General features: G+C 40.6%; 1 protein-coding gene across 5 annotated transcripts in view; it reads left to right on the top strand.

Annotated features, from left to right (window-relative positions):
- enpp4 (ectonucleotide pyrophosphatase/phosphodiesterase 4) overlaps positions 1-15,788 on the top strand; it is a 75,492-nt gene that overhangs the window by 23,750 nt on the left and 35,954 nt on the right. For 2 of the 5 annotated variants that reach the window (XR_006310180.2, XM_043682791.2), the window contains exon 4: positions 7,798-7,973. Coding sequence is in view for 4 of the 5 variants with exons in the window: in XM_043682791.2 (XP_043538726.1) it covers positions 7,798-7,973 (176 nt within the window). In the remaining variant the exon portion in view is untranslated. Of the gene's footprint in view, positions 1-7,797; positions 13,260-15,788 lie in introns of those variants that run through there. The other 3 variants (XM_043682769.2, XM_087979949.1, XM_087979955.1) reach the window with 2 other exon arrangements.

The raw sequence follows: 15,788 nt of genomic DNA on the forward strand, positions 1-15,788 counted from the left end.
TTGTCCCATTATAATAAATATTACTAACAGAATGTAGTGGCAGTCTCACTTTGGTATCACCCCCTAATTAGAGTCATAGAGATGTACAGCATGGAAACAGACCCCTCGGTCCAACTAATCCATGCCGACCAGATATCCCAACCCATCTAGTCTCACCTGCCAGCACCTGGCCCATATCCCTCCAAACCCTTCCTATTCATATACCCAACCAAATACCTTTTTAAATTTTGCAATTGTACCAGCCTCCACCACTTCCTCTGGAAGCTCATTCCATACACATACCACCCTCTGTGTGAAAATGTTGCCTCTTAGGTCTCTTTTATATCTTTCCCCTCTCACCCTAAACCTATGCCCTCTAGTTCTGGACTCCCAGACCCCAGGGAAAAGACTTTGTCTATTTATCCTATCCACGCCCCTCATGATTTTGTAAACTTCTATAAGGTCACCCCTCAGCCTCCGACGCTCCAGGGAAAAACAGCCCCAGCCTGTACAGCCTCTCCCTATGGCTCAAATCCTCCAACCCCGGCAACATCCTTGTAAATCTTTTCTGAAGCCTTTCAAGTTTCACAACATCTTTCCGATAGGAAGGAGACCAGAATTGCACGCAATATTCCAACAGTGGCCTAACCAATGTCCTGTACAGCCGCAACATGACATCCCAACTCCTGTACTCAATACTCTGACCAATAAAGGAAAGCATACCAAACGCCTTCTTCACTATCCTAACTACCTGCAACTCCACTTTCAAGGAGCTATGAATCTGCACTCCAAGGTCTCTTTGTTCAGCAACACTCCCTACGACCTTACCATTAAGTGTATAAGTCCTGCTAAGATTTGCTTTCCCAAAATGCAGCACCTCGCATTTATCTGAATTAATCTCCATCTGCCACTTCTCAGCCCATTGGCTCATCTGGTCAAGATCCTGTTGTAATCTGAGATAACCTTCTTTGCTGTCAACTCATCTCCAATTTTGGTGTCATCTGCAAACTTACTGTGTACCTCTTATGCTCGCATCCAAATCATTTATATAAATGACAAAAAGTAGAGGACCCAGCACCAATCCTTGTGGCACTCCACTGGTCACAAGCCTCCAGTCGGAAAAACTACCCTCCACCACCACCACCCTCTGTTTTCTACCTTTGAGTCAGTTCTGTATCCAAATGGCTAGTTCTCCCTCTTTTCCGTGAAATCTAACCTTGCTAATCAGTCTCCCATAAGGAACCTTGTCGAACGCCTTACTGAGATCCATATAGATCACGTCTACCACTCTGCCCTCATCAATCTTCTTTGTTACTTCTTCAAAAAACTCAATCAAGTTTGTGAGACATGATTTCCCACGCACAAAGCCATGTTGACTATCCCGAATCAGTCCTTGCCTTTCCAAATACATGTACATCCTGTCCGTCATGATTCCCTCCAAACTCTTGCCCACCACTGACGTCTGGCTCACTGGTCTGTAGTTCCCTGGCTTGTCCTTACCACCCTTCTTAAACAGTGGCACCATGTTAGCTAACCTCCAGTCTTACGGCACCTCACCCGTGACTATCAATGATACCAGTATCTTAGCAAGAGGCCCATCAATCACTTCTCTAGCTTCCCACAGAATTCTAGGGTACATCTGATCAGGTCCTGAGGATTTATCCACCTTTATGCATTTCAAGACATCCAGCACTTCTTCCTCTGTAATGTGGACATTTTGCACCATCTATTTCCCTACATTCTATATTTTCCATATCCTTTTCCACAGTAAATACTGATGCAAAATACTTGTTTAGAATCTCCCCCATTTTCTGTGTCTCCACACAAGGCCGCTTGCTGATCTTTGAGGGGCCCTATTCTCTCCCTAGTTACCCTTTTGCCCTTAATGTATTTGTAAAAACCCTTTGGATTCTCTTTAATTCTATTTACTAAAGCTATCTCATGTCCCCTTTTTGCCCTCCGGATTTCCCTCTTAAGTATACTCCTTTGCCTTTATACTCTTTTAAGGATTCACTCGATCTATCCTGTCTATACCTTACATATGCTTCCTTTTTCTTAACCAAACCTTCAATTTCTTGAGTCATCCAGCATTCTCGTTGTCTCCGTCCTGAGGGCTTCCCATTTTCCAGCATCCCTTTACCTGCGAACATCTGCCCCCAATCAGCTTTTGAAAGTTCTTGCCTGTTACTGTCAAAATTGGCCTTTCTCCAATTTAGAACTTCAACTTTTATATCTGGCCTATCTTTTTCCATCACTATTTTTAAATCTAATGGAATTATGGTCGCTGGCCCCAAAGTGCTCCCCCACTGACACCTCAGTCACCTGTCCTGCCTTATTTCCCAAGAGTAGGTCAAGTTTTGCACCTTCTCTAGTAGGTATATCCGCATACTGAATCAGAAAATTGTCTTGTACACACTTAACAAATTCCTCTCCATCTAAACCCTTAACATTATGGCAGTCCCAGTCGATGTTTGGAAATTTAAAATGCCCTACCATAACCACCCTATTATTCTTACAGATAGCTGAGATCTCCTTTCAAGTTTTCTGAGGTTTCTATTACCTAGGTGGATAAAATCAGCAAAATAATAAATTGCCATCATCTCAAGTTGCACACCTTTCTATTTCAGATCATTTACTCTGTTCTCAAAGTGTGGTTTGAGCCCCAGTCTGAACAGGTCCTACCACCTACCAATATGTTCTCAAACTGCATGATATTTGATTACATATGGCTCCTAGTTTCATTCCACTTTCAATCTCCATATTATTTTCTGTTAGGAGATAGTGAGCACAGCAGATGCTGAATAAGTCTGAGTTGATCAAGTGTGGTGCTGGAAGAAGTACAGCGGGTCAGGCAGCATCAGACACCGCCACCACTGCTCCCCCCTTCTCCCCACCTCACCTCCATCCAAAGCCACAAAGGATCCTTCCATATCCGGCAGAGACTCACTTGCACATCCTCGAACCTCATTTACTGCATCTGTTGCTCTTGATGTGGTCTCCTCAACATTGGAGAGATCAAGACCAAACTCGCAGAATGTTTTACACAACATCTCTCATCTGTACGCACCAATTTACTCAACCTTCCTGTAGCTCCCAATCACATTCCCCCATGACATGTCTATTCTGGGCCTTCACCACCTAAACAATGCCACCCGCAAACTGAAGGAGGAATACCTGATCTTCTGCCTCAGTAGCCTACAACCACACAACCTCAACATTGAATTCACCAGTTTCCAAATTCCCCCCACACCCCCCCAACAATCCCCCATCCCAGTTTTAACCTTCGACTTGACTCCACCCTCTTGACCTGACCTACCTCTCTATCTTCCTTCCCACCGACCTATCACAATCACCTATCTTCGCCCACCTATTGCCATCCCAACTATCTTTCCTCCAGTCCTCAACCGCCTCCCCCTATTTATTTTGCAGCCCCCTTCCCCCTCTTGATGAAGGGTCCAGCTCGAAATGTCAACTCTGACCTGCTGTGCTTTTCTAACACCACACTTTTCAACTCTGATCTCCAGCATCTGCAGTCCTCACTTTCTCCTTGCTTGAGGTCAAGCTAGCTGCATAGTACTATTAAACATGTAGATAACAGAAAATAATATAAAGCACAGCAAGTCAGGTAGCATCTGAGGAGCAGGAAAGTCGACATTTCAGGTATAAGCCCTTCATCAGGAATGAGGGGAAAGGGGGCTGAGAGATAAATGTGAGGGGCATGGGACTGAGGGGAAGAAGGTAGCTGGTAAGGCGATAGGTAGATGCAGGTGAAGAGTGATGGTGATAGGGTGGAGGGGATAGGTGGGAAGGAAGATGAACAGGTGGGACAGTTCAAGAGGGCAGTGCTGAACTGGAAGATTGGATCTGGGATAAGGTGGAGGGAGGGGAGATGAGGAAACTAGTGAAAACAATGTTGATGCCATGTGGTTGGAGGATTCCTAGATTGAACATGAGGCGTTCTTCCTCCATGCCTCGGGTGGCTAGGATTTGGCAATGGATGAGGCCCAGGATTTGCATATCCTTGGCAGATTGAGAGGGGGAGTTGAAGTGATTGGACACAGGGTGGCGGGTTCATTTTGGTGCGTGTGTCCCAGAGATGTTTTTTGAAACGTTCCGCGAGTTGGCGTCCTGTCTCCTCAGTGTAGAGGAGACCACATCGAGAGCAATGAATGCAGTAGATGAGGTGTTTGGACATGCAGGAAAATCTCTGCTAAATGTGGAAGGATCCTTTGGGGCCTTGGATGGAGGTGATGGGGGAGGTTTTGGCACAGGTTTTGCACCTCTTGCAGTGGCAGGAGAAGGTGCCGGGAGTAGAGGGTGGGTTGGTGGGGGGAGTGGACCTAACGAGGGAGTCATGGAGGAAATGGTCTCTGCGGAATGCTGATAAGGTAGGGGGGGGAGGTAAATATATCTCTGGTGGTGGGATCTGACTATACGTGGCCGAAAGGTGGAAGGTGAGGACCAGTGGGGTACATTCCTTGTTGCGGTTGGAGGGGTGGGGTTCAAGGGTGGAGGTGTGGGAAGTGGATGAGATGAGCTGGAGGATGTTGCTGACCACATGGGAGGGGAAATTGTGGTCCTTTTAAGTAGGAGGCCATTTGGGATGTTCTGGAGTGGAATTGCTCCTCCTAAGAGCAGATGTGGCGGAGAGAGGAATTGAAAATAAGGGATATTTTTACAGGAGGGAGGTGTAGTCCAGGTAACTTTGGAAGTTGGTGGGTTTTTAAGTAGATGATCATGTTGAGTCAGTGTTGGAAATAGAGAAGGAGAGGTCCAGGAAGGGGAGGGAGGTGTTCAAGATGGTCCAGGTGAACTTGAGATCAGGGTGGAAGGTGTTTGTGAAGTTGATGAACTGTTCAGCATCCTCGTGGGAGCACGATGTGGCACCGACACAGTTATCAATGTAGCAGAGGAAAAAGTGGGGGATGGTGTCAGTGTAACTATGGAAGCTGGACTGTTCCACGTACCCGACAAAGAAGCAGGTATAGTTGGCGCTCATGCAGGTACCAATGGTTACCCCTTTGATCGGAAGGAAGTGGGAGGATTTGAAGGAAGAGTTGTTGAGGGTGAGGACAAGTTTAGCCAATTGAATGAGAGTGTCAGTGGAGAGGCACTGGTTGGGTTGGCGGGAGAGGAAGAAACGGAGGGCTTGGTGAAGGCCTTCAGCATAGTGGATGGATGTGTACAAGGACTGGATGTCCATGTTGAAGATGGCACGTGGGGCCGGGGAAATGAAAGTCATGGAGGTGGAGGGCATGGTTGGTGTCCCAAATGTATGTGGAGAGATTCTGGATCAAGCGGGACAGGATGGTGTCAAGGTATGCAGAGATATGTTTGGTGAGGCAGAAGCAAGCAGAGACATCAGGTCGACCAGGGCAGTCACATTTGTGAATTTTGGGGAAGAAGTAGAACTGGGTGATGTGGGGTTCCAGTACTGTGAGGTTGGAGGTTGTGGATGGGAGATCCCCTGAGGTGATGAGGTCCATACACCCCCACCAACCCACCCTCCACTCCCGGCACCTTCTCTTGCCACCGCAAGAGGTACAAAACCCACACCTACCCCTCACCTCCATCCAAGGCCCCAAAGGATCCTTCCACATCCAGCAGAGATTTTCCTGCATATCCAAACTCCTCATCTACTATGTCCATTGCTCTTGATGTAGTCTCCTCTACATTGGGGAGATAGGACACCAACTCGCGGAACGTTGCAGACAACATCTCTGGGACACATGCACCAAATTGCCCTATGGCCGACCACTTCAACTCCCCCTCCCACTCCACCAAGGACATGCAAATCCTGAGACGCCTCCACCACCAAACACTATACACCTGCTGCCTGGAGGAAGAACGCCTCATGTTCTGCCTTGAGACCCTCCAACTACATGGCGTCAATGTCGATTTCATCAGTTTCCTTATCTCCCCTCCCCCACCTTATCCCAGATCCAACCCTCCAACTCAGCACCACCATCTTGAACTGTCCTGTTTGTCCATCTTCCTTCCCAGCTATCCGCTCCACCCTCCACCAGCACCTACCTATCACTTTCCCAGCTACCTTCCTCCCTAGCCCCAGCCCCCTTACCCCCTTCCCAATATTCCTGTTGAAGGGCTTATGCCCAAAAACATTGATTCTCCTGCTCCTCAGATGCTGACTGACATGCTGTGCTTTTACAGCACCATGCTTTTCAACTTTGTCCTCAAACAAACCTTCAATGTTTGTGAGAAGATTTGTAGCTCGGGTGCTCGTTGTTGTGGTTCTGTTCGCCGAGCTGGGAATTTGTGTTGCAGACGTTTCGTCCCCTGTCTAGGTGACATCCTCAGTGCTTGGGAGCCTCCTGTGAAGCGCTTCTGTGATCTTTCCTCCGGCATTTGTAGTGGTTTGAATCTGCCACTTCCGGTTGTCAGTTCCAGTTGTCCGTTGCAGTGGTCGGTATATTGGGTCCAGGTCGATGTGCTTATTGATTGAATCTGTGGATGAGTGTCATGCCTCTAGGAGTTCCCTGGCTGTTCTCTGTTTGGCTTGTCCTATAATAGTAGTGTTGTCCGAGTCAAATTCATGTTGCTTGTCATCTGCGTGTGTGGCTACTAAGGATAGCTGGTCGTGTCGTTTCATGGCTAGTTGGTGTTCATGGATGCGGATCATTAGCTGTCTTCCTGTTTGTCCTATGTAGTGTTTTGTGCAGTCCTTGCATGGGACTACATCCATGAACACCAACTAGCCATGAAATGACACGACCAGCTATCCTTAGTAGCCACACACGCAGATGACAAGCAACATGAATTTGACTCGGACAACACTACTATTATAGGACAAGCCAAACAGAGAACAGCCAGGGAACTCTTAGAGGCATGGCACTCATCCACAGATTCAATCAATAAGCACATCGACCTGGACCCAATATACCGACCACTGCAACGGACAACTGGAACTGACAACCGGAAGTGGCAGATTCAAACCACTACAAATGCCGGAGGAAAGATCACAGAAGCGCTTCACAGGAGGCTCCCAAGCACTGAGGATGTCACCTAGACAGGGGATGAAACGTCTGCAACACAAATTCCCAGCTCGGCGAACAGAACCACAATATCAAACAAACCTAGTTATCACACCAGTATGCTTAGGCTACCATTTGGTAAGCTAAAGTTAAAGTAAAGAGAAGCCCATGTATGTGTTGCATATGGAGGCATTAAGAGATGTATAGAAAAGTGTGGAAGATTAGATTAAAGATGATTAACCGGTAAGGAGCACTGACAAACATTGAAAGAAACATGCTTTGTTAGAAAAATGTATGCAATCTTTACAAAAACAAAAAGGATATCCAAAACAAAGTCACAGAGAACTGGAGCATATGAAATCAGTAGATATCAGATGCAAAATGTGAGAAACAAATTTATTGCCCTCTGTGCAAAGGGAAAATTAGGATATAGTATTAACACTTAAAAAATTACATTGTAATTTATAGTGTCAAAGATATTGTGCCATTAATGTCTATTAACTTTTTCACAAGCAATTTCCTAATTTAACATATTCATGGAAGTATATGGTGAAAGAAATTTAATTGTGTATTAAAAGGAAGCTAAATAAAAACATGAAGGGTAAGTAACAATGGATTTATTAATGGTTGAGGATTTGTAAGGTATATGAAGATCATGTGGAAGATAAACCTGGTATAAACCTGTTGAACTGTGTGTGCAGTGAGCTTTATGCATGTGTCCATTGGACAATGAATGATTCACATTATGGAGTACAAACATGGAAAATAATCTCTTCAATATCTAGGAAGTTTCAAGACTGATTTTTGTTTTGCTTTTTTTCTTCAGTGGGTGATCATGGTTACGATAATGCTTTACCCAGCATGCATCCTCTTCTGGTAGCTCATGGACCAGCATTTCGAAAGTCTTACAAAACTAACACCATTAACAGTGTTGATATCTACCCGTTAATGTGCCACATCCTGGGATTGAAGGAGGAGGCTAACAATGGAACCTTTGCAAATGTGAGATGTTTGTTGGCTAATGAGCTATGTGTGAATCTACCAGATGTAATTGGAATTGTAATTGGCTCCTTAATGGTATTGGTAACATTGTCCTGCCTTATAATACTAATGAAAAAGCGAATTTCACCACAACATGAATTTGCTCGTCTCCAGTTACAGGATGACGACGATGATGATCCTTTAATAGGGTAGTTTTGAGCCTACTATTGTGGAAAGCTGGTAGTAAAATGTATTTATTTTAGTGTGGCAGTGGGAGAAGTGCTTTATTTTTAGAGATATTAGCAATAGAATTATTTTGTCTTTCCGTTATCCAAGTACTTTTTAATACTGCAAGTTCCTTTAACTTGCATGCTGTAATGATGAAATCACCCAAGTAACAGGGATTAACCTGCTTCTCATAATGGCCGTTATCAAAATTTAAACTGAAATAATGAGATTCACAAATCTGTTCTTGTCCATATTAATCCCTGCCACATTTAACAAGATTCAATTTTATTTTACCCCATTTTATACAGACACTTCCTGAAATGAACTCTGTAAAGTTCCCCTGCATTTAGGATTGCAAGTGACTGTACACAGCTCAAACTCACAAAACAATTTATAGTAGATTAGAAGTGATATGTTAGAAAGCAGTTCAAATGAAGCAAAAACAAAATGACAATTCTCATGGATTATCCACACCTGCAGTCAATATAAAAATAGTTTTCGTGAACTGAGATGGAGTTGATTACAGCAGATTTGATAGGAATATTTGGAAATTTAATTTACAGCAATTGAAGGTTAGGGTGGCCTGAAATTGTGATTGAGTTCTCCAATTCTTAACTTCTCCAATTCTTAACTTCTCCAATTCTTAACTTCAAAAAAATTTGTGAAACTGTAGACAGTGCAGCCTCAAAAAGCCAAAAACTGAGTGTGCATTGAAACTGCAAATATGTCTATATTTAGATGAAATTATTTGTCAGTGCATTAACCCTGTTGTGGCAATAAGGTTTCCTGACAGACTTTGGTTTAGTTAGTGCTTAAATGTAGATTGCATTTGATTATACTTTAGGGTTTGCAGTGGCATTTATCAGAATTCCAGATGCCACTGATTTAAAAAGAAATGATGGAGCCTGTTGACCACAAAATGCAATGTCTTTAACAGTTTTATTAAGTACAGAACCAATTTATTCAAAGAAAAAGTGAATATAAATAGATGAGTAGTGAATATGGATAGGAGGACAAGACTTTGGATATCTTGGAGAATAATGCTGTAAAATAATGTCAGCATCTGAAGTACTTGCTCTAATGCTACAGTTTACTTCAATGTGGCAATGCATTCGAATGGTCTTTTGTTTTGAGGTTGGCTCTGGATCTGCTGGCAGTCGAGGAGTCAAAGGAATGATATATGAAAATGTTATTTGCATATTCACAAAGTTATTGAAGTAGTTTATTGGGAAATATGCACATAAATATTAGGACTAAACTATGATTTAAACAGATTATATTTTGGAGAAAAGTTTTAATAGAATTTATAAGGGGGGGGTAGGGTGAAATGAACTTGTAATTTAGGATTTAGTAAAAACATTAACTGAAAAAGTAACATTTGATTAGATTAGATTAGATTAGATTAGATTACTTACAGTGTGGAAACAAGCCCTTCGGCCCAACAAGTCCACACCGCCCCGCCGAAGCGCAACCCACCCATACCCCTACATTTACCTCTTACCTAACACTATGGGCAATTTAGCATGGCCAATTCACCTGACCTGCACATCTTTGGACTGTGGGAGGAAACCGGAGCACCCAGAGGAAACCCACGCAGACACGGGGAGAACGTGCAAACTCCACACAGTCAGTCGCCTGAGGCGGGAAATGAACCCGGGTCTCTGGCGCTGTGAGGCAGCAGTGCTAACCACTGTGCCACCATGCCGCCCACCATTTATTTTAGCAATTTTCATTTAAAGTTTTTACTCATATTAATTATGCTGAAGATGGCGTATTTTGAAAATAACATTGTGAACATTTACCACTAATTTATCACTACTTTTTACTGCTAACCCGGTCAACCACTAGATGATAAGAATGATTATTTCCAATGCTTGTAATATGATGACCGTTTGATGGATTGCAACCATCCAGAGGAAGTAGGGTTTTTTTAAAAAAAATCTCCAGTTAGTACTTTAATGGTCTACAATATCCAGATCCTCGAAGTTATGACTGTGCTGTCTCAAAACAACTTGAATAGATGTTGATTGTACCATTATTTCAATTCACCTGTATTTGTTCACTACTCTTCTAGTTCTCTTTGTTGAGTATGAGCCAATAATCAAGTGCATTTAATTATGTGGCTTTATATAGCTAAAGCAAAAGGAATCATACAGCATGTATTGACTATTACTTCTTACATTGGAGGTTAGAATCTTGTGCAGGTAACAATGGTGTTAAAGGCTGCAAGAGAGGTTTTGTTACCTCCTTTTGGGAAGGCTCACCACATCTTGTTCAGCATTGAGACACTCTGTTTAAAATCTGGGGATCAAATACTCCAGGGCACAGAGTTCTAGTCATTCAGAGGTCTAACAACCATCTAGTGTTTTCACTGGATCCCAGGCTAGTGTTGGTGAGACATGAGGAAAGAGATGCAGTGGGTCAAAGGAATAGCTCACAGCGAGCCCTGCAAAGTTCCTCAATCGAACACCAACTGCCTTTAAATGAGGATATCCAACCAACCAGGAGCTAGCAAGTTTGCTTGTCATGTTCCCCACTTGGCAAAATACAAGTCCCTGCAGAGTTAATACCAAGAAGCAGGGGGATGAGAATTCAAATTAGGCTTAATAGGGCCATCCTGCCATGGACTGAATTTGGGTGGAGACAGAAGTTTGTGGAGTCACGACATGCTAACTTCCCAACTTCTTGCCTGATCAAATCCCACACACACCTTCTGTCTCTCTCTCTCACACACACAAAACTAAACTTCGCACAGAATGGGACAAGATTCTGTCCAATGTAATAAATGTTTATACAGTACCTCATTTCTGAATCCAGTGTAGTATGGAAAGTGCTCCAACACATTTTCACTCCATTTGCATATTTTTCAACCTGCTAGTTTTATAAAAAGAACTTGTGTGGGCAACAGTTAAAGTACAAGATGTTTTTTGACACCAAAGTTCAGGTGGCAATGATGCAAACAGTATTTATTGCTAATTGCTTTTCTGTATATATTAATGAGCAGTCGAAGGCAATATGATATAAATTTTAGATGTTAACAACATTTTTTACTGCTTGGATTATATTCTTCAAAACCTTGAGTATTTAAGTTTCTTTTTCAATATTTTAATGCACGATGTTAACTTCATGCATTTATGCTAGCTAATGAGAGAATTCTTGTTAAGTTTCAAACAAAAAATTGTTTGATTAACTTTCCAAATAAGAAAATAGGAAATACTTCACCTCAATAAAGTTATGTTAAAAGTTGCTCTGCTAAATAGCTTGCATTTTCCTGGAACAGCATCCCATTGTACATTCAATTGCCAGCTTAATCTTTGCAATAGAGACAAAGTTAGAGATTCAGTTGTACGAGATATGTGACTCCAAGAAAAGAAAATAAGAGTTCACTTCCTGAAAGTTTCCTCTTTTTACTTGAATGTAGTTGTAAACTCCATGTAAAATTATGAGGTAAGGTACCCAAGAGCATTAATCCTCTAATGCTAAAGGTGTAGTGACATATATTGGAACCCATCCATTATTTGAGTTTTCAACTCTATCTCAAGTCTTTCATCTATTGATTTGAAGTCATTAATAGCCAAAGCTGATTATTTTCATTTAACTTAAAAAAAAACATGAGAAGTTGCATTCAAAGTTAGCAAAACGAAAAGAAAATACAAGACATTAAGTAATGGAATTAAAGGAAGTATGATGATTAGAAGTAATAAAATTATTTAAATTGTGTTCAGTATAGGACTAATATGTTACACATATTAAAAAGTATGCAAGTTCTCCCAGAGTCTTGGTCAATTATTTACTCATCTAGCTGCCACCTAAAACATGAACTATTCATTTTTTGGTTGTGAGAGCATGTGCACAAATAAGCTGTCTTGATTGCTGTATTACAACATTGACTACACTTCAAATGCTTTAGGGTTTTGATAGATCATGAATGGTGCTATGTAAATTGAAGTAATAAAATAATAAAAATAGCTCTTCAGCTGCTTTTAAATCCCATTACCTTTCAAACATTACACTTATAAATTATTATAAAAGTGTGGCTTATTAATGTTCCTAGAGATAATTCTATAGTTAATTTAATGGCATTGTTCCAGTCTTTCTCTTCCCTTCTGCGCCAATGTACTAACATAATATGATCATGTTCTACACAAGATTTGTAAATGTTCAACATCACATGATGCCACTATCACATTATACTTGGAGATGTTTGGTACAAGCTGTGTGAACAATATAGTACTTAATAAGGAATTAGGCAGTTTATTTCATTTAGGTAAAAACAATGACTGCAGATGCTGGAGACCAGATTCTGGATTAGTGGTGCTGGAAGAACACAGCAGTTCAGGCAGCATCCAAGGAGCAGCGAAATCGCGTTTCGGGCAAAAGCCCTGTATCAGGAGTACTCAAACTTGCTCCCCAACAAAAACTGCTGTTTAAATTGAGAAAACAAAATGAACACAGTCATGAAACATTAAACCTGCCTCCCATTACTTTCAGAATTTCAAAATGTAAAGAAAAAATGAGCAATTCATAAACTCTTCTTGTCAATATTGTGTTGTACAATTCATCAGATCTATTTGCTTCGGGACTAGGATTCTTAATTTTCATAAGTCAAAACACAACTTTTCGATTATTTTTTGGCAACACAGTGGATGCTAAAAATGTTGATTCACAAATTACATGTTGATTCACATGTAGTTTTTAAATTTAGCATTTATCATATGATCATTAGTTGTAAGATTTAATTTTTTAGTAATACTGAACTTGAGTATATCCTCAATCATAATGGATTACTTCAACAATAATATGGTTAATTTTAAAGTGGAGGTGTTTCTCATTTTTAGGTTTCTGGTTTTGAATCACTTGGGAACTCAAATAACAATTCTGTCCTTTCTTAATGTGCTATGTTCCACTGTTAGAATGGTAAATATTAGCATTTAGAAAGCAAAAATCGGCTTTCGAACTCCAAGCCAAATAAGATACTTTTGGTACATAAATGACTGTAAAGTAATAAGACTTTTCAGAAATTGGTTGTATTCTCATTTATTTGGATTCTAAAAATGAACAATAAATATTTTAATTTGATTTTTTATTTGTATCAAATGTTTATATCATATTGTTGAAATTATATTGTCATTTCAATCATCTGTGGTTATGGAGGTACTGTTCCTATTCCTTCCATTGCTGCTGAAAGTTACTGGATCATTTTACTGTGGTTCCATGTCTAATCCTTACAGGTAAAAGCTGCGTGCTTCATAGTTCAAGTGTAAAGTAATATCTTCCAAGGGTTATTTCCATTTATTGTTTGTTAAAATGACCAATGATTCATATCATTATGCATCTGAAGGAGGATATTCAGTGCTTCAAGGTCATGCCAACCCTCTGTAATGGCAATCCGGGTAGCCCATTCCCCTGAACTAAACTGGCTGATGCTTCTCACATCAACAAAATTCAACAGACATCAACATCCTCTCATTTTCATTCTCCCATTTAGTTGTATGAGATCTGCCTGTTGTAAATAGAATTACATGTAACAAAGCTATACTGTCAATGCCCTTTAAATATTAACCTCAGACACTTTTGTGTAAATTGATCAGACTTTTAAAAAGAAAATTCAATAGGATTTGGGTGCTGCCTACTTCAGAGTGCAGTAAAGAGCTAACCATATTGTTGTGGGTCTAGAGTCACCAACATGCTGGACCTGGTAAGGATGACAAATTTTCTTCTCTGTAGGACATTCGTGAACCAGATCGGTTTTTACAACAATGATGAGCTCTACAGTCACCATCATTGAGAGAGTTTTAATTCCAGATTAAATTTTACCATCTGCTATGGTGGAATTTGAGTTCATGTCCGAAATGGATTACCCTGAGCTTCTGGATTACTGGTCCAGTGACATGACCACTATGCAACTGTTTCCATGTGTTCTTTTTCACCTTAACCAATTCAAATGCAAGATGTGCGGATTTTATTTCTGTTCCAAGGGCTTTCAATCTGATGGATTGGAAAATACAAGTATCCTTAAAGAAAGCAAAAGCTTTGCAAATTGACTGTTTTGGAGCATTTCATTGAAGTTTCTCCTTGTTTTGAAGTGCTGTTATGGCATTACCTAATTTAGCTACTAGTCCAGTAGGGCCAGGCTTGGGAGTAGGATAGGGGGAGGAATTGAATCCTCAATGAACTTTTTCATTTGCATTACAGAGACTCTTGGGGAAAAAAATTAACTTCCTCCAATGTCTCAAACGCATGAAATAAAAACATTATACTTTGGACACTTGTCTCTGGTGATGCCTAAAGCACCCTTGGGATTCTTTTCTTACATTGAACTCTAAACATCTGTTTCAGGATCTCACTTTCAAATTTGTCAGAATTGAATGGAGACTGAACCCAAGTTCTTTTGGGTTCTTCAGTACTTTACCAAGTCATTAAAGGCATTACTGGTCCCCAATATCGGTCACTGGTTTATTCCTCCCCCCCCCACCTCCCCAAGACTTAAAGATAAGCACTGAATGAGTTACATCTACTCGAATTTAAAACTGGCAAGCTACCTCAAGATATATACATATATATCATTATAAATCCACAAAGATGAATTTTTGCTGCTGGGTCTAATGACTTTTAGCATTCAATCCCAACCTGGTAAGCATTCTGCAACAAAAGGAATTATCAGCTTTTTTTTCGCAAGAAATCACATGGTTTCTGTAATACACCTGGGCCTTAATTTTATCAACATTAAACTTTGTGCATCATTCTGTACATTCCCCCCCCCCCCCCCTTAACTTATTCCACCAATTGCTGAGATTTCTTTGTATGTTACTTTTGAAGTTGTTCTTGCAAATGCTTTATAATTAATGGAAACTGCAGAATCATATTAATCATTGTCCTTTTACATATGGCTCTGTACTGTCACAACTTGCTGTCTCTTAGTAAATTAGATTCAAATCCAATTGTTAAATTAACACATCCTTGCAATTTTTAAATTGATGGATCTTTAGACGTAAGTAATATATATTCCAGTTATACCTATTACCAAGAATTCACTAATTTGGTTTTATTCTCAGAATTAGTGTACTGCTAAGACACAGCCTTTGCTTACTATTATTACGAGGTTAGTTTAGTTCAGTTGGACAGATGGCTGGTTTGTGATGCAGAGTCATATCAATAGTATAGGTTAAATTCCTGCACTAACTGAGGTTAGCTGAATGATTCTGCTTCTAAACCTCTTCCACCTCCATCTAAGGTGTGGTGATTGTCAGGTTAAACTACCACCAGTTGTTTCTCTCAGAGAAACGTTTACATTGAAGTGACAGTTCAATAAAGTTTCAAATTAGACAAAAAAAAATGTTATGCCACAGTACACAGCTCCATTTCACTATATATACACAGAACATTTTTTTTAAAAATCACAATTTGACGAGTTTTTTTGATTTCTTTTTAATGAATTGATTTGACAAACATCAAAATCAAATGGGAATAGTTGAAACAAATACATTTACATTGCTCTTAATCCATTCACTACAATTTGCATTTATCAATTTTTCCTTGAAGATTTATCTTAACTTATTACAATTTAAAAGCTATGCAACAAACTGCTAACTCTTGTCTTTAGAACCG

Source organism: Chiloscyllium plagiosum, unplaced genomic scaffold (genome assembly GCF_037043375.1).
Source record: "Chiloscyllium plagiosum isolate Xiang-an unplaced genomic scaffold, Cpla_swu_hap1 HiC_scaffold_3, whole genome shotgun sequence".
In the NCBI taxonomy this organism is placed as follows: domain Eukaryota; kingdom Metazoa; phylum Chordata; class Chondrichthyes; order Orectolobiformes; family Hemiscylliidae; genus Chiloscyllium; species Chiloscyllium plagiosum.